Here is an 18,756-nt window from a genome sequence, read left to right as displayed (position 1 = left end):
TGAATCCCACTCTCCGTCTGGACCTCTGTTCCTGGTGGGGCAGGTGGCAGCAGCCCCGCAGGGAGGGATCTTAGCTCCCACACCCTCCCACGAATCCAAGGGTGACTGAAGCAAACTACACTAGAATGGGAGAAGCCTGGATGATAGGCTGCTGGGGTGTTAGAGCCACCCCGCCCGAGAACAACAGGATCAAAGGGCTTTGGAAGGTCAGAAGGTAGAACCAAATTCAGATTGTAGCACTTCAGGGTTCTGGAAAGTACGGTAACTATCGGCTCTAGCGTTTGAAGTGAATGGGGCCTAGTGATTACGTGGTCCACCTTCGGGTCTGGTTTGCATCTCCAGCCCAGCTCTGCCAACTTCTACATCACTTAGTCCATTCCAGATTCTGGGATAGCTGACAAGTAAACACAACTCAAGAAGGCCCAATTCCCGGAGCTAGGGACAAAATTACAATTTTCTTTTAGTGCCCAGGACACAGACTTCCTTCCCCGCTTTTGCGGGGCCCAGGCGATACCGTGTGACTACACCTAATGAACTTGATTCGGATTTTGAGCCATTTGGTCTTTGTAGAATGTCTCCTGGGTGTTGGCGATTCTGGGAAGGCATGGGCCCTGCCGTGGGGTAGCTCCCACACAGTGGGATGCTCACTGAGCAGGGGGTGCTGGCCAAAATCAGGAGAAGGCCCAGGGCACAGCATTCACATTTACACCCTGGCTGTTCGGTGTTGCTGTGACTGGAGCCCCCACAGGTTGGCGGGCCCTCGCTGCCGGTCAGCGTCTGTGCTCCTAGCGGTCGGAGCAGATCTCGGGGCCCAGGGCTGACATCACTAGTCAATCAAGACCTTTTCTGTGCTGAGCCCGGATGTGGCTTTATTATCCTCTACGCCACCAGGCTCCAGGCAGCCACCACGCATCGATCGCAATCGGCCCAGAGACCTGTTTAACTTCCTGTCCATGCCAGTTCTTACGGCCAGTCTTGCTTGCATTTACACCAATGTTCTCTCTTTAAACCGAGAACCCTCCTCCACTTGCTTCCTCGTTCTCTGCAGATGACTCCCCCCCCCCCCCCCTAGAAAGTGGAGCTCTGATTAGAAAGCCATCGGGTGACTTTCCCACTAGCAAGTACCCGTCTGCCGGCCTCCTTCCTGCTTCGATTGCAGGTAAGGAGGTGGCCTTTACCCATGGCTGGACCTTCTACTTGAGCTCTGGCTCTGTCTCCTTGGAAGCCTGGGTGAGTATTTTTCTCCGCTGAGCAGCCTCACCCCTCCTATGGCATTCTTTCCATCACATTTCAGGCATGCTCAGTTCTGTCCCATGGTAAGAAAAGGGGGTAGGCAGGGGGGACAGTATAGTTACCAACTTTTTCTTTGGTCAAGTAAGGCCTCTGAAAGCTCCCTTTGCTTTATATTACCACGTTTTCTTTTGTTTTTAAAGCAAAAGATGTTTGTTTAACTTCAAACATGGTAGAAAGGAGATAATTTCAGAATATTAGATGAGCTTGTAAATTGAAGACATTTAGTTAATAAAAACTCATTACCTCATACCTATTTTTCTGCTACTTACAGAGGAACAGAAATCCAAGAACCTGCACAAGATCTCTGGGGGCCCAGCAGGCTCAGCTTGTCCTTGAGCCTGAGAGTGGAGAATCAGGCCTTCCCTCCCCCGGGGCGGGCACTCCTTTCCATGGCAGTGGTCTAGGTCGCTCCAGAACATCTGGGTTTGCACACTGGCCGCAGCCACCTCCTGGAGAGGCAGGGTTTCCGTCTGGGTCCCTAGATGTCACCCAGGACTGCTGAGAACTATCACCCGTGTTCACACCCCCGGGTGCCCCTGAACCCACTGAATAACCTTCAATAGGGGTCAAATAGAGCCTTGCTACAGAAACATCACTGACACCACCGACACTGACATCACTGACACTACTCTTCTGCGGGATGTTCCAGATAAAAAGATGCCCTTCCCACAATTGTGACCATTTCTGGAATTCTAGAGCAAGGGCCCCATGCATGGAGGAAACCGTGAGGACTGGGACCCTAAAACCAGGGCTCAGGTTGAAAGTCCACCTGCGGGCCTTGAGGAAGCTGTTATTCCTCTAGGGGACTTAAGCTTCCTTCTGCAAAGGGAGTATCATAAACCCCACCTCATGGAGTCATGGCGGGGATCCAAGGTAAGATACCCCACGAGCGTGGAGTGGTGGCTGGCTCGCAGGAGGAGTTTTTATTTATAAAGATCCCTCCACCGAGGCTGAGAATTTTAACCTGTGATCTATAATGAACATATTGAGCACAATCTGATGAGGCAGGTGTCTTCATTTTGCAGATGAAGAGACTGAGGCCCTTGGAGGGGAAATGGCTTTCCCGGGGTCTCTTAGCTGACAGTGGTGGAGGCACACTTTACACCCAGGCATCCTGACACCAAACCTCCTACTCTTTGTCCCGAATGTCTCCATAGAGCAGAACAGAGAAGGGGTGGCCAACTGCCATCAGCACTGGAAACCCCAGTCTGTGCCCCTGGGCATTCAGGAAGGATTCTGGAGCAGTGGTGGGCTGGGGAAGGGTCTGGACGGGCAGTGTGGGAGGGGAGGGCAGACGGGGAAGGCTCTCCAGAGCCGCAGAGCCCGAGGCTGGCCTCTAAGGCTGGTCTGTCAGAGAACAGCAGAAGCTCAGCAGGGGCCTGGTTCAGCATCACGTTTCTGTTTTCTGACATTTTTCCTAGAGACACCATGAACCTGGATCTGAGAGACCTTTGCACGAGCAGCCACGCCTGGGGGATGGGTAGGCCTGTTTCCAGGGGCAGAGGCCCTCCCCTGCTTCTCATAGCCTTGGGGGACCCAGGCCTTGTTTGAGGACCAGACAGAGAATGTGCAGTAAGGGTCAGTGCCCGATGGTCTAGGGGGGCCAGGGATGGGACTGACAGGCGCCCAGACAGGAGCATGTAGAGGACTGGAGTGTCTGCAGCTTGTCTGAGGGCTGCACACTGCCCAAGATGCTCGTCCTGGCGGGGCACGTAAATCTTCGGCTGGGCATAGGATGTGGGATGCGGGAGCCACATGGCCGTAAGAATGCCATGAGGCAGGTGTGGGCTTTTCTGGCTGCGGGCAGTGTGGACGTGTCCCATGCCAATACAGTGGCTGCCACACGTCTGCACAGCTGGCTCCCTGACTACACCTAAGAACAGAGCCCCCTGGATCAGAGCTCCTGGGCCTGGGCTCCAGTCTGGCCTCCGTCCCTGACTTGCCAGGAGCTTCCCCCATATCTTGGCCTGTAGGGACCTCAGCGTGTCCCGGGCTCGGAAGAGGTGGGCAGGCTTGAGTATGGAGGCTGCATCCAGCTTTGAAATTCTCAGGTTGAGGGTAGATGTGCAGCGCAGTGTAGACCATTGTTTCTGGGGCGGCTGGGCCTCCAGTGGCAGCTGCCGGCAAGATCTGTGCAGGGCTCTGGGCTTATTATTGGACAGCAGGCCTCTGAGAGCTGAGGTGGGGCTCACATTGCCCTGACCTGTCCACCAGGCCCAGCTGTGACCAGGAGGAGAGGATCTGGTCCATATTCATTCACTTGTTCGTCCTTCTGCTCATTCATTCTTTCATACACTCATCAAGCTTGAAACCTATTACATGCTACTAGAGACACAGGGTGAGTATGTGGCATGTGCCCTCCCAGAGCTCAAGGCGGGGTGGGAGACGGAGCCAGCAGGGGTCACCAGCTATGTTGTGGGGAGCAGCCTACAGGCAACGAAGGCTGGGCTGGGGCTGATGGAGGCTTGGATGGGGACAGTGGCCCTGGGGATGGACAGAGTAGATGGATATGAGCCTTTTCAGGGGTCTGTCAACTGGACCAGCCAGGGACCAGCTGGATTTCAAAGATGGGGAAGAAAGTGGAGGTGGGCATGGTCCCTGAGTGGACATTTGTGTCTCCACAGACGTGGGTTTCAGGAGAAGCAGGCCGGTCCCCAGAGCTCACACTGCTGTGATTTTCATCTCCAGCCTCTCCTGTTTCCTCACCTGCAGGGAAGAGCTAGCCTCGGACCCTGGTGGCTCTGGTCTCAGGCCCTGGGACAGGTGGGGCATGTGCAATGCTGAATCTCTTGCTGGCCTCCCTCAAGGACGAGGCTCACCAGGGGCTCCTCTTACACTTGGAGAGAAGCCTGGTGGTTGGCTTGGCTCAGAATGCCTCCCCTTTTATTGTCAGTGAGGGGCCATTCGGAGCAGGAGCACTGCCCAGATGCCCATGGAGGGAGCAGTAGGGAGGCAGCTGGATGCTGACCAGGTGTGTTGGGGAGCACTTACTCTCCTCACCACCCACAAAGCTGTCCTGACTCATGCCTGGTCCCCAGGATGTGTTCTGCACCTGGACAGTAGCCTTTCCCTCTCCATTAGCCAAGGTCCTGCTCCTGCTGGCTTCTCCGGACACCCCTATGGGAACCCCTCTCCTCTGAAAACCGCTTAAGTAGCCTCTGGAATCACCAATGGCCCAAGTACTTTCTGAATCCTTCTGTTCAGATGAGGAAACTGAGGCTGCCAGAGGGGAAGGGAGGCCGTGGCAGTGCTCCCGCACAATCTGGGACTTTTCTGGTCCAGCTGCAGGTATGGCTTCACAGAGGCTGTCCCACGAGCCTCTCCTGTGCTGAGGGCCCCCCAGGAGGGAAGATAGGCACAGTTGGGGGGCCCTGGCTCTCCCCTCGAAGTGTATGGGGTTGAATGCAGAGCGGGGGAGGCAGGCCTCACTTGGTGGATGTGCCCACTGCAGAACTGGCACGGTCCTGAGCTACAGGGACGCGCGGCCTGGGCGGGCAGGCAGGGGAGGGAGGGCGGAGAGGCAGCAGCCGTGAGGGCTCACTCCCAGCACCCCAGGCACGGCCCCTCTCCCTTCATTGTCAGGCAGCAGGAGGTGGACGGCACCCATGTGAGTAAGAGATCCATTTCTATCCTGTGGCTCTGCAGGCAAAGCTGACCGACAGAGGCAAATGCAATCCCCTGGTTCCATGGTAGACATCGCTGTCATCATAGGAGATAGCACAGGGAAAGGAAGGAGTGAGGGAGGAGAGGCAGGAAGAGAAGGGAGGGCCAGCAAGCCTTGCTCCTGGACATCGCGCTTCCCTTTGCACAAAGAAGCCAGAGGAGAAGCACCAGGCTCACGGCCCGTGGAGGGGTGATCAAGCTTGTAGTGACTCAGGGTGCTGACGATGACGGTGAGGGAGCCCCAGCCTGAGTCCCTACCATTAGGTAATTGAAATGTTATCGCTAATCTGTCTAACGCTTCCCCAGATAGCGGTTTTCAATTCGTCAGATGATCATTGCTATCACCGCCCATGCACGAAGAGGGGCCTGAGCCCTTGCAGGTACCGGGCAAGGTCAAGCGGCCCCAAGCGGGCCGGGCTGGGCCACAGGTCGGGGTGTGGGGCGCCGGAGCTTGCAGGTGTGGCCCGGCTTCACCGGGTGGGCTCCAGGCTGGGCTGCCAGGGGCCCCGGCTCCCGTCTGAGCCCTCCCGAAGCCGCCCGGCCCTGGCTCGGCCCCTCCTCTGGCCCGCGGGCCCTAATGTGGGAGAATCCTTGGCTGGAAACCGTGGAGTGGGCCGCATGGCTTGTCCTGCTCTGTACGGCCTGCGCCTCTTCCTGCATGAAGGACAGACCAGGACAGGGTCTACGGAACCTCCCAGCCCCCCAGGATTCTGCAAGCAGGCCCTTCCCCACACCGGCCCAAACCTGCTCCGAAGGCGAAGAAGCAGATCTTGTCCTCGTTCTCCTGCAGAAGTGCCATGACCCTCTTCCCCATCCGCTCGTTCCTCTTGTAGATGAGCTCGTGGCGGAAGTAGCTGTCAATCTCCTGGGCAGTCACCTGCTCGTGCGGCGGGAGGGTGGTGTTGATGAAGCTGGGCAGCTGCAAAGGCAAGACAGAGGCACCCTCAGTGCTCCGGGCTGGGGTGGCCGGGGCTTTACGCAAACGCGCCCCGGCAGCGGAGCCTAAGTGCCCCTTCGGTGGGCTACACATTTGGTCTGGGTTTTTCATCAATTCCAAAAACGCTTTGAGAGGAGTGTGGTCATTCCAGTTTTACAGATGAAGAAAGCAAGAGTGGAAAGATCCAGAGACTGAGCAAGGTCACACAGCCACTGAGGTAGCAGCGAGGGGAGGAGAGCCTGGCTGCACGTACGGCTCCCGCGTCTCTGCCCTGTGGACTCTCAGCTTCCTGACGCCAGGGTCCGCGAGGCAGGACGGCTCTCAGCTCCTTCGCTGTCCTCCCGTCAGCCCCCAGCCTGGCGTGCAAGGAATTCGGGTCAGCAAGCGGGTATGGAGGGTCAGCGGAGCTGCCTGGCGGAGCAGAAAGGCCACCGGCGACAGGGGCAGGCCCACCTGGACTCAGGCCCGGTTCTGATGCTCTGGGACTTCGGCCAAGATACTTAACTTTCCTGGGCTCTAGTTTCCTCGTGTGTGAGATGGGGATTATGTGAGAGCTACGCCCAGGGCACCCTACAGAGATGACAGGAGAGGTCACAGGCTAGTCCCCCAGTGCCGGAGCCCTGGCGGCCACCACCTCCCCTCCACAAACCCCTGACTCCCAGGGGAACCCTTCCATCCCTCTTTAAACACTGCAGCTCCGGGCCCACGGCCGCCTCCCGTTATGATGGTTGAGTCTACAACCTGGCTAGAACTTTCCCCATTTCTCAGCTCCAGGCCCACTTTCCACACCCAGTTCTGTGGCCGGGGGTGCGTGTAGGGGCAGCATCACTGAACTAGGCAGAGAGCTCCCTGAGTCCAGGGACAGAGCTCTTGCCCTTCCTGGCCTCTGGGCCCCACACAGGGCAGCTGCCCAGCAAGGCTTCTGGAACCATGAACATAAAGTCGTGTTGTCCTTCCCGATTGCACTGCCTCCTCCTGGGCTCTTCTATTCCCAACATTTTGTCTTCCTGGCCTGGATGTCAGGCACAGGGGTTCTGGCACCGTGGCCTCCAATGGTGGATGGGGCCTGAGAAGAAGCCACGGGGCCACGGGGCCACGGGGCCATGACTGAGGCATGAGTCAGAACATACTCTCTATTTCCCACAACCCCTCACTGTCATTCCACCTTCTGAGCTCTTGCCCACAGGATGTCTTGCATCTGGAGTCTCTTCTTCCATCTCTCTCTCTGTCAACTCAGGCCAATGCACAAAACAGGAGGCCTCTCTGATGGATGGGCTAGCTAGGTGGAGCATCTGGCAAGAGACGAAGGTCCTGCAGGGCTTAGCTCCCAAGGGTCATGTGACCCAGCCACATGGCTTTTAGAGCCACTGACAAGTTGTCAACACTCTTTCTGAGGAAAATGGAGACGTCAGCAGAGGCTGAACCTTCAAGGATTTGGACGGGGCCAGGACATCTGTCTCTGGTATCTGTTGGGACATCTGTCTCTGATATCTACTGGCCAGGCACCAGGGTGCTCCCCAGAGTGGGAGGGGAGGGGCTTTTCCACCACAAACTCCTGATCCACTGTTCTGGGATGACAAGGCAATGATATGACTGATGAAACCTAAACTTGTTCAGTGCACAACCCGAGTGGCTGTGTGCAGCAGCCCTGCCAGTGCCCAATCAGAGATTGGTGCCCAATCAAAGTTGGGGTTTGTTTGGTAAACAGATAAATGGAGGAATGGAGCTTCCACCAGTGATGGGAAGGGCTGAATGGCAGCCCCGACAAAGCAGGCCACATTTGGGCTTGATGCAGCTCCAGGAGAAGCTCCTGAATGGGGGAAGAGTTGTGGCTCAGAGGGTTATTTCTAGAAATGTGGTCCTCTCTGTTCCTCAGGCCTCAGGCAGGGGAGAGAATGTGGATGATGGTGTACCAAGAAATAGACATTTGTTCAGTCGGTGAACGAGTGCGTGAGGGAATGAGCTGAGAGGCAGTCGGTGGTTATGGATGCGGGTTCTGGAGTCAGACAGCCAGCGTAACCTGGGACGGGGTCCCTCCTTTCCCAGTTACCAGTTGGGTTGCCTGTCTGTAACTAGCAAGTTCCTTGTGCTGTCTGAGACTCCGTGTCCAAATTGGTGACATGGCAGTAATATATGTTGTTGTAGGAATTAAATACAGTCAGTTTTGGAAAGTGCTTATTAGCACAGCACACGGCACAAAGAAGGTCTTGACTACACGTCAGCTTTCTACACCTCGCCTGGGGGACAGAGCAGGCTTCGTCACCTTTCCCCCACGATGGCAGAGGCTACAGTGAAGGGTGGCCTTGGGCAGAGGGTAGAGGCAGGTCCGACAAGTAGAAGCCTTCAGAATCATCAGAGAGCCATGAAGGAAGCATCCAGCTTTCCTTCCCTCCCGCCAAGGGTCCCGGCAGAGGCTCTTCCTCCTGATTCTTGACCATGAATGTGCATTTGTGGAAAGACGAATCTCCATTTGTTCTTTAGGGAGCTACAGACATTTAACGAGGACAAGGACCAGAAAGGTCAATGTCAAAGCCACGACGGAGTTAGGCTAGCCACCAGGGTTTCCGGGGCTGCCCGGCAGCTGGCGGCCGTTCTCTGCACGTTTCAGGCTGACGGGCCCTGGCTCCATGCCAAGGATGGGACTTGGGTTTGGGCCCGGGCTGGGATAGAAACAAACTAATGATGTCATTAGACTTGTCAGGAGGCTTAAATCTCCTGCGACAAGTTTAAGTGCAGGATGTACCATGAAGAGGACATGTCAGGTCCCTGGGGTGCTAGAGCCGTGAGCTGGAGGTGGCATGATGAGATAGATAAGGCAGGGCAGGGGGTAGGGAGTGACTGCAGTGTAGGCTCCCCGGGCACACAACCAGGACAGGGTCAGGCCTGGTGGTCAAGTGCTCGGGTCTACTGATATCATTGATCTCGATGGTCTCACCCCTGCTCTTTGGCCCATCCATCCAAAGCCACTTTCCATGAACTTCCATGGGTCTAGCTAGGGGTCAGGCTAGGGGTCACAGAGCACCCTCAGCCCCAGTCTGCTGCCCTGGATGAGGCTCACAGCCCAGGGAGGAGTCCGAGCACTGTGGGATCCGTGCCTTGAGAGGGATGTGGGAGCTTGGAGCCTGGCCCCTGACAGACAACCATGTGTCTGCTTTGTCCAGGACGGTCCAGTTTCATGGCTAGGCTAGACTGCCCCATGCCTGTTACTTATTCTGACCCCTAATTATATTTGACCTTTCACTCTCCAAAGTGTCTGGGTATGGATGGCAAGTATATGGCCACTCTACACATAACATAGGCTGAGGGCTCAGACAGGGCCTCCTGGGGAAGCGGCCTTCGGGTCCCTGCTGATGATGGGCCATTGATGGTGCAAGGGACCTGGGAGCTTTGGAAGGCTGGGGCACGAGCCATTTCTGAAGGCGAGATGGAGGGGTGGGGAGGCAAGAGAGATCGTGGCTGAGGTGCACCCAGCCCCTGCCCCCATCATGGACCCTGCACCTGTACCTTTGTCCTGCTTCAAGTCTGGACACCGCCAAGGGACCCAGTGCAGTTCACCTGCCAGGGGCAAATCAGGCTCAAAGGAAACCTGAGCTTGCTATCTGCTGAGGTCATCCCATTCCTCCGCCTCTCAGCTCAGTGTCAGCCCCGGCCCCGGCAGGGCCCTGTCCTGCACACTCCTGCCCCCAGCCCGGTCACTTCATGCCCAGGCTACCCTGAGTGTTGACCGGGTCCCCTCGGCCACAGAGCTCACCAGCCTCTCCCCCGGCGAATGACACAGGGCGGGGCTCTGGCCCAGAGCTCTCAGACAGGTAGATCAGAGTTAGCTCTCAGAGTCCTGGGCCTCCTCTGCAGGGTGTCCAGATCCTTCCTTCACTGTCTACACTGCATGGAGCATGGAGCACACCCACATGGCTTCCTGGATAGCCATTCCCTGATCCTCCCTCTGTCCCAGCAGGATGGAGCAGCAGGGCAGCAGGACAGAGAAAGGTGCAGGGTGTACAGGGCGGCATGCACGCTCAGCCTGGTCCCCGGCTACACCTCCAGCCCAAACCCACCTCCTCCTCCTGCTCCCTCTTGCCTCTGCTGAAACATGCCTCCTCCTCCTGTCCATGGCCAAGTGGGGTTCTTCCCTGACCTCTCACCTTGCAGGCATCCTTCCTTTTTGTCCCAAGTCCATATAAACTCTTGCTCCTGTCACAGGCCCCAGCTGCACCCCGTACTCTCTCCCGGAGCAAGGGCTCACACTTGGGTGCCTTTGCTTGGGGAATGTCCCGTTCTCTCCTAGGAGACTGGCAGCTCCACAAGGGCCACTTTCTCCGGCTGCCTTGCCCCTCACCGCCCCAGATCCCTTCCCATAGCACTGTGCCTGGTATTTACCAACGATTTCATTCATTCCTTCAGCACCTATTTACAGAGTCCTGCTCTGAGCCAGGCACTGGCCCAGCCAATCAGAATACAGATGAATAAAACAGACCCAAATCCCTGTCCCCAGGGAGCTTATGCTCTAGTGGGGAGGACAAACAATAAATAATCACTTATCGATGAATCAAAATATGAAAGTATGTGAGAAGATGATAGAGACCTCGGCGGGGAAGCAGAGCCTAATAAAGAAGTTGAGGGTGTGGGAGCAGGGGCCAGGCTGCAATTCTGGATCAGAGAGTTGGGGCCCACCTCCCTTGGATGACGGTGTCTGGGTTAAGATGGGGGTGAGCCCTGCTGATACCTGGGGAAGGGCAAAGGTGAAGCATCCCCAGGGGGCCCATGGAACAGCTGGGAGGCCCACACCCTTGAGTGGTGCATGTGAGGGGAGGGCAGAGGACATGGGGCTGGGGGTGGGGGAATACCCAGGGCCCACACGGGTCATTACATAGACTGGCTTTTACCCTGAGAAACGTGGGGAGCCACTGCATTGTCCTGAGCAAGGAAGTGATCTGTTCTATCTCAACTGCTTCTTAAATAAGTGGTTAACCAAGCATCATGATGGAAGGCACAGGGACCTAGAGAGGCCTGGGGGGAGCATCTAACTCCATCCGGGGCATCCGGGGGGGGGCTTCTCGGAGGAAGTAACATTGGGCCATGGCCAAGCAGGAGGAAAAGAGGAGGGAGGAGCCTGAACAGAGGCACAGCGTCATCAACGCGCAAATGGCGTGGGGGAGGCTACAGGTGGCACAGGTCAGCAGAGCAAGGTGCATGCGGCGGGGCGCCTGGGCCAGGACACGATCAGCAGAGGGCAAGGTGGATGCCTGGCAGAGTCATGCTCAGCTCCTCGGGGTGCTCCTCACTCTCTGCCCCACCTGTGGGTGGCTTGACTCAAGGGAGAACACCTTCAGCTGGACTCCAGCCCAAGCTCTAACCACGAGCATCTCCTCAAGGCCTCTAATTTCCCCAGAGGCTGACCTGAATCAGAGGCCCCCCTGCTCTTACGAGGCTAAGCTCCTTAAGCCCACATACAACAGACTCGAGTGCTGCTCTGGATAACTTGGGAACTCAACAATTAAGTGGTGTGGGCTTGCGCAAGTCTCTTTGTGTCTTTGAGCCTCAGTTTCCCCGACTGTAAAATGGAATACCTGCAGAGAGAAGATTGCCTGCACCTGGCACATCGTAGGTGTCTAATAAATGCCATGTGGGTTCATACGGGCTGGGCCTGTGGAGCTGGGGACCTAAAGGCTCTCTGGGTGGGAGGAGGGGAGCCTCACCTGGGCTGTGTCATGGTTGAAGATGACAGCGTTGAGATCCCCACAGTTGTAGTGCTTGATGAGGTCCTCCGTGGTGTAGGGCGCCTGCAGGCTCCCCGCCCGCACGCTCTCGTGCTGCAGCAGGGTCTGGTTCAGGGCAAACAGCACCTGCGCAGAGGAAAGAGCGAGGAATGAGGGCTGTGATTCTAGATCAGCCGAGGGCCCTGACACCTCCAGGCCTGGCCAGCCTCACTCTGCACTTTGGGGCAGCGGACCCTGAAACGGAGATGGCGCGTGGGGCCTAGGCCTGAGTGGTGCAGCCCGAAAGCCTCCGCTGGCCTCTGTTCTCATCTGCAGCCCTTTGCCCACGCAGGCCCCCACATCCGATCTCATAATGTGGCAAAATGAGAACCTAGCTGTGTCTGGGTTTTGGAGTGATGGGTGAGTTGGTCTTTTGACTAAATTTGTCTTGTTCCTGTGCTTAGGGAAGCTCTCGAGTGAGCACAGACTAATTCTGTAATCAGGAGCATGGCAAACAAAGCAAGACAAACGAACAAAACAGAGAACCACTTAGATGTCAAGGCCCCCACCAAGACCACTTCTATCAGGGTCCCCCTCACCCCCAGGCGAGGTCTGAGGAGCCAGGCCTCTCTGAACCGGCCCCATGCTGGCGCCTGGCACGTTCCCTGAAGCTCCTCCACGCTCTGGGCCGCTCTGCGGGGCCCTGGGAACACAGCTGCACCCTCTCCAAGCCTGCCTGGCACGGGGATCACGTAGAGCACCGGACAACAGTATCAGATGCCCTGTCCCCACGCCTGGGACCGGAATCTCTGAGGGGGAGCCCAGGATGTGTACTTTTAACAGGCTCCCTGGGAACAACGTTAGTGGTCTGATTGCTTCTGGAATGAGGACCACCGCTCTAATGGAACATGGCCTGCCCCAGGTATGAGGGCCCTGAGAGATGATCCCAAATGTCCCATTTTAGATGGGGAAACTGAGGTTCCTGAAGGGAAGGGACTTGTTAATTCTGCACACCTAGAGCTGGAACTATCCCAGACCCCTCTGGCTGACCAATGGGAGGAATCTGACCACGATGTCGGTTCTTCAGCACAGGTGCAGGGAAGGCTGCTGCGGGTCTGGGCAGAAGGTCAGAGGCAGTCTCAAGCCACCTGTCCTTGTCGTCGCCTGTCCGCCAGCATGCCAGTCCTCAGGCCTCGCTCGTGCTGTTTGCACGTCATCATCTGTTTGCCATCTTGGACCACAGTCCCGGGCGGGCCTCTCACCGCACCAGTTCAATCCCGAGCATCTCCCACTGGGTCCAGTGCAACCTGTCCCATCTGCCCCATCCCATAGTCATCTGCCACAGTCACCTTTCGAAAGCACAAATCTGATTGTCTTCCTTCCTTCTTTTTTTTTTTACCCCCTCAAAACTTTCCCAGGTGCCTCCTGCCCTCCAAATAAAGGCCTAGCTCTTCAGTAGAGCCTGCAAGGCGGTGACCTGGCCCCTGCTGTGGTGATGACCTCACTTCCTACCCAGCCCTCGTGCCTCCAAATACCCAACTACTCAGTACTCTTCCGTCTCTGGGCTGCTTCTATGGTGTTCTCTGTGCACGAGAACCTCCTGCCTCTGCGCTCCACTTGCAAATTCAGACTTGGCCTTCCAGGCTCTGCTCAAATGTCTTCTCTGGGAAGCTGCTTCTCTGAGCACCTGGGGGCTGAGTCAGGCCTCTCCCCACAGGGGAGGGGTCCCCACAGTCTCCTTGCATGGCAGACTGACCCAGTAGTGGCTCCAAACTTTAACCTGTCCATGTATCCATGCCCTTGGCCGTGGAACTCTGGCTCCCTCTCATTCTGACATTCTGACTCTGGGTATAAGTAACCATGACACACAAGCACAGAGGCCTGAAGGGCACCAGTGCTGCTGCTGCCTCTTGTACCTCCGGGGCCCTGACAGCAGCCTGTGCTAGCCCACCGGGGGTGGGCAGAGCCGAATTGCCTCAGTTGTCCCACCAAGGCCATCCCAGTCCAGCCAGCAGCGGACTCCCAGACTATGTGAGTCAGGACAGCTGAGCCCGGCAGGGCCCCCCTGCCACCGAGTCCAGATACCTGAGCACATGCTCAGTGCTGGTGCTGCCCAGCACAACTGAGGTGATGGACGAGTGACCCGCCATGCTTCTGTCTACCCCGTGTGAACCTGACATTGTGCCTGCTATTTAGCCGCCTGGCTCTTCTGTTAGGCTCTGAGCTTCTTGAAGATCGGACTGGCATCTCACTCATTTTGTATCTGCAGCTCTCTGCACAGGGAAGAGAGGATGTCACTCCATCCTTTCCCTAGCACCTTAGTGCCACCTAGTGCCACCTGCTGTGGTCAGTCACTTCAGGTTTCAAGGCTCCTCATTAAGCCCCTCAGACTAGACCCCAGAACTTTGGCACTCTGCATTTGGGGCATGCTGCTTCCACGTGGCATAAGTTTCCACCAGTGGCATCAGCCACATGATTCCAGAACACACGATCTGAACAGAAAAGCTCAGGTAATAAGGGGCGTACTGAGGTGGGCAATGGGGCCCTTGGGAGGTCCCCTCTGCCCATCCTCCCCACACTTTTGTTTCTGGCAGGCAGAGAGCTGAATAGGGCTGGGGTGCAGCAGCCCAGGCTGCACCCTGTAATGAGCTGGCTGGAGATAGGTCAGACTCCACCTCTGAGCCTTCTCCGAGCTCTGGCGAGCACCCTGAAATTCAATCCATGACCACCTGGTGCAGGGTGTCAATGGCAGCTTGGTGGCTGGGATGAATCATAGTAGGCCGTGGCCCGTTGCTGTGCACATCAGTAAGGCAACAGGCACTTCCTCCCACACAGAACACGCCTCGCATGAAAGCATCCACGTCAAGCTGGAGTGCTCCACTTCTCCTGGGGGTGGGGGCCGGGATGCACAGGCTTCCTGTGACCACACCCTGCCACTGCATACACCTGCTGCTGTTCAGTGTCAGCACCACCTGGCCTTGGTGAGGTCATCTGTTCAAGTGCCCAGAAGACCCCGCTGGAGGGGAAATGGCTCCCCTGGGCCTTTCTAGACACAGAGCACTTCTGCAGTCATGTGGCTTTCGTGGAGCTAGGAGGTGTTCCCAGGAGTTGGGTTACAATCTGCAGGGTGCTAGGAACGGCCCTGGCGTGTAGTCAGAGAATGCTTGGTCAATAATAAGACTTGAACTTTCCCAGATTGGACCTGGAAGGACCCCTGTAGGTCATCTGGTCCAGTGTTTTTTTTTTTTTTTTTTTTAATGTTTCTTGGCCACAGAATCCTTTTTTACTGTTACTGTTTTCCAAAGGACTTAGAACTCCATATGTGGAGCAGATTAAAAAAAAAAAAAAAAAGGAACTTTTTGTGACTGATGGGAGGAGACCTGCAGCAGAGACCCCAAGCCTCCTTAGTGGAACCCATGGGTCTCCTGGAGCCCAGTCTGAGAACCACTGATCTCATCCTGTGCCCCCATTATGTAAAAGAGACAGGAGACAGAAGCCCAAAGTGGGCAAGAGAGAACTCATCCAGGCCCACGCAGTAAAGCTGGGGGCAGAGCAGACTCAAAGCCAAGTCTGACGCCCAGCCCAGCACCCTTTGTGGAGCTACAGATTGGGACTGGATGTCTGGATATTCACTGGCACAGCCCAGGTTCATCCCACACACGTCTTTTCTCTGGAGCCTTATGAAACAGCCAGAAATAGCCACAGAGTATTTATTATTAGCGTGTTGCATATAGAAAACTGAGACCAGATCATTTAAGAGGCATTCCCAGTGTGGCACAGGCAGTGTGGTGGGGCGTGGGTGGAAACCCACGCCTATCATTCTGGACTCTCGTGACCCCTGGGTGAGGTCTATGCCTCCCACCCCTGGTCTTGGCACTTATCCCATTAAGTGTCCATCTCAGGTGATTCCCTGTTTCCTGCCTGTGTAGACCAAAAGCTTGGTAAGGGCAGGAAGCCTGCCTCTCTGTTCATGGGTCACTGCTGGAGCAAAACAGATTTTTCGGGAACCGTTCTGGAAGGCAGACTGTTGACTCCGAGTCACATGCCCTTTCCCTACACCTCTCACCTCCTAGCCATTCTTTGGAACTCATAAAGAGGTCCTCAGTGGTTCATTATAGGGTTGTCATGATTTTTGAGCACTTACTCTATGTCAGGCATCTTCTAAGCTCATGTTATTTAATCTTTACAGCAGCTCTGAGGTAAGTCTAGTATTAGCTTCAATTTATAGATTTAGAAAACCCAACCCTACAGCAAAGAGACAGTAAGCAACTCACCAAAGGTGACACAGCTGGACAGGGATGGGACGCACACTTGGGCTTGGGCAGGCCAGCCCTGGAGCCCATCCTCCTAACTGCCCACTGCCCACTGGGGCCTCCCTCTGCTCTCCCTGGGAGAAGGCCAGCAGAGGTGTTGTCCTGATTCATAGATGGGAAACCAAAAAAGCAGACTGTGCCCAAGGCCACATGGCTTGTAAAGGGCAGAGCTGGGCTTTGGAAGGATGTCTGTCTGGTTCCAGACCAGGTTCCCATGACTGGAACTTCAAAATAATATGTGCTTCTTCATGAGCACTCTTGGTGCTTCCAACAGATATAGGGAAGCTACACTTATTCATTCAATCAACAAACATTTACTTTTTGTTGATTCTCTGACCTCCCAAGGGCCCCATCGCCCACGTCAGTACACTGCTTGTTACCTCTGCAGAGATCTGGGGTCGGTGGATTAATTGGGCTTAGTTTCCACCTCTGTGGGGGCTCATCTCAGAGGCAGACATCCCAACTGACCATGACGGTAGAGGGTGGTAAGTGGGGCCTCTGAGGCCCCGTGCACAGGCACAGAAGAGCCTTGCCCTGATTTCTGCCTCCCCCTTACTCAACCCTGAATTCCCAAGCCTGGCGCTGGTCACAGACTCCCGGGCCTTCACGTCTTCTGCTCCCGGCCACTTTAGAATAACAAACCCTCCTCGCCCAGAGCCTCCGTGGCCCACTCTGGGATAATGTTTATGATAAAGCTTTGACATGGAATAACAAACACTGGGTGGAGGCTAGAGTCCCCTTGCTCCCCCTGGATAACACGTGAGGAGGCCCAGCCACCAGGAGGACCTGAGCCTCCCGGCACAGCCCCCCTTGCCAGCGCTTGCCCGCCAGGAGCTGGCCCGTGGTGTCTGCTGAGTGTAGGCCCAGAATTTAAACACAGCTTCAAAAGCAGGCTGAAGATGGAGTGAGGCAGGCGCCAGGAGGGTGGGGACAGGTTTATTGTTCCAGATTAGTCTAGTAAACAGTCCTGAATGGGCTGGGGTGGTGAACACCAAGGCCTTGTGCTCACTTGCTGGCCCAGCGCCGTCAGTGAGGAGAGGCAGCAGGACCCCTCTGTCAGAGAACATGCTGCAACCCAGGGCTCCGTGGGCCACGCCTGGCTCTCGGGCTGGGGTTCTGAGGTGGATGATGAGCCCTTCTCACCCACCCGAAACACAGGGAAATCACAGCAAGGGCCCCAACCCACTCAGCCCTGCTTACTGAGTACCTGCCATGTGCCAGGCACTGTTCTAGATGCTGGCGGTTTGGGTAGGGACAGAACAGACCCAGGTCCTGCTCTCATGGAGCTTACGTGCTGGGGGTAAACAGAGGATAAACAAAACGATTAGTGAAGCATTGGTATCTAGCATGTTAGACACACACAACAATGATTCCATTGAAGAGGGGATTAAGACGGCCTCCAGCCACTTAGAGCTCTTCATGCCTCTGAGTCAACAGGTAAAGAAGGGAGTCACTGTGCTAGCTGGCATGACTGGTCCTGATGGGCAGGGAAAATGGACTGCTGCCCCACAGGGAGGGGGAGCACAGGACGTCTGCAGCACACGAGATCCCTCAGGGTGCCTCCTCGGATCACCACGCCCAGTGATTAGCCAACGTCAATGGAAAACCACAACAACTCAATCCAGGCAGGACTGCTAGTAGCCCAGATCCTTCAGGAATGAAGCTCTGGGTCATCCCACCAGGTGGGAACCCCAACCAGCTGAGGTGCTTGCAAAAGATAAAGGGATTACAGTAGTGATAGTAGAAGGAGAGGAAGGTAGTTCTAAACAGCAGCCGTGAGCACATGACGGGCAGGCAGAAACAGAAGACTCGTTGTCAAGAGTATTTCTCCCTTAGTTTAAGAATATTTGTGTGTGTATAAAATGTTTTCTTCTCTCTCCTCTTTCTTTTTTCTCCCCCGGTATGTAGCATAAGACAAACTGACTTTATGTCATAGCATTTAAGTATTATTAACGCTACATCATAGCATTCAAACTGTGGTATATCAAGGAGAAGAGTACACGTTACCCAAAGGCTTTGCCTCCTCATCTGGGGAAGGCGTTGACATATCCTGGTCGCGCACAGGATCACTGTATCACGTTGGGTGGAAGTATGAACTTGTTATTGTCTTTATTTGGAGATGAAGAATGGTTTAAGGAGATGCTTGTGGGTGCCAAGTCAACAAGGGATGCATTTATGATGGCTGATTTCATTTGTCCACTTGGCTAGGCCAAGCTACCCAGAGATTTGGTCAACCATTATTCTAGATGTTCCTGTGAAGACACTTTTTAGAGGCGATTGACATTTAAATCAGCAGACTTTGAGTAAAGCAGATTATGCTCCAGAATAACTAGTTGAGGGTGGCCTCATCCAGTAAGTTGAGGTCTTCGTAGAAAAAGACCCAACTTCCTTTCTCAAAGAGAATTCTGGTGGCACATTGTCTTTAGGCTGAAACTGTAGCATCAGTTCTTCCCTGGGTCTCCAGCCTGAGCCTACCCTGCAGACTTGGACTTGCCAGCCTTCACCATGTGTAAGCTAATTCCTTAAAAAAAAAAAAATCCATCCATCCTTCCATCCTTCCATCCATCCATCCTATTGATTCTGTTTCTCTGGAAAACCCTAACAAATACAGTATGTATTACAGAGAGAAAATAAAGCAGGAAAGGGGGCAGGGAGTGATGAGGTAAGGGGGGGCTGGCAGGTGTAAAGGCCCTGTGTGTACGTGAGGAGCAGCAGAGGCCAGGGTGGCAGGAGCTGAGTAAACAAGGAGGACAGAGATGAGGTCAGTATTGGTTAGTATGCCAGGCTCCATGGGCCATCGTAGGGATATTGAGAAACTGTCCTCTACCATAATTCTTCCAGAGAATGGATTGTT

The 18,756-nt window shown here is 55.3% G+C and overlaps 1 protein-coding gene across 2 annotated transcripts in view; it reads right to left on the bottom strand.

Annotated features, from left to right (window-relative positions):
* TRABD2B (TraB domain containing 2B) overlaps positions 1-18,756 on the bottom strand; it is a 241,484-nt gene that overhangs the window by 58,756 nt on the left and 163,972 nt on the right. For both annotated transcript variants that reach the window (XM_055341768.1, XM_055341767.1), the window contains exons 3-4: positions 11,590-11,736; positions 5,701-5,875 (exon numbers count right to left, since the gene is read on the bottom strand). In XM_055341768.1, the coding sequence (XP_055197743.1) occupies positions 5,701-5,875; positions 11,590-11,736 (322 nt within the window). The remainder of the gene's footprint in view (positions 1-5,700; positions 5,876-11,589; positions 11,737-18,756) is intronic.

Source organism: Nyctereutes procyonoides, unplaced genomic scaffold, assembly GCF_905146905.1.
Source record: "Nyctereutes procyonoides isolate TBG_1078 unplaced genomic scaffold, NYPRO_anot_genome, whole genome shotgun sequence".
NCBI classification, from domain to species: Eukaryota; Metazoa; Chordata; class Mammalia; order Carnivora; family Canidae; genus Nyctereutes; species Nyctereutes procyonoides.
This window is presented reverse-complemented; position numbering and strand designations above follow the sequence as displayed.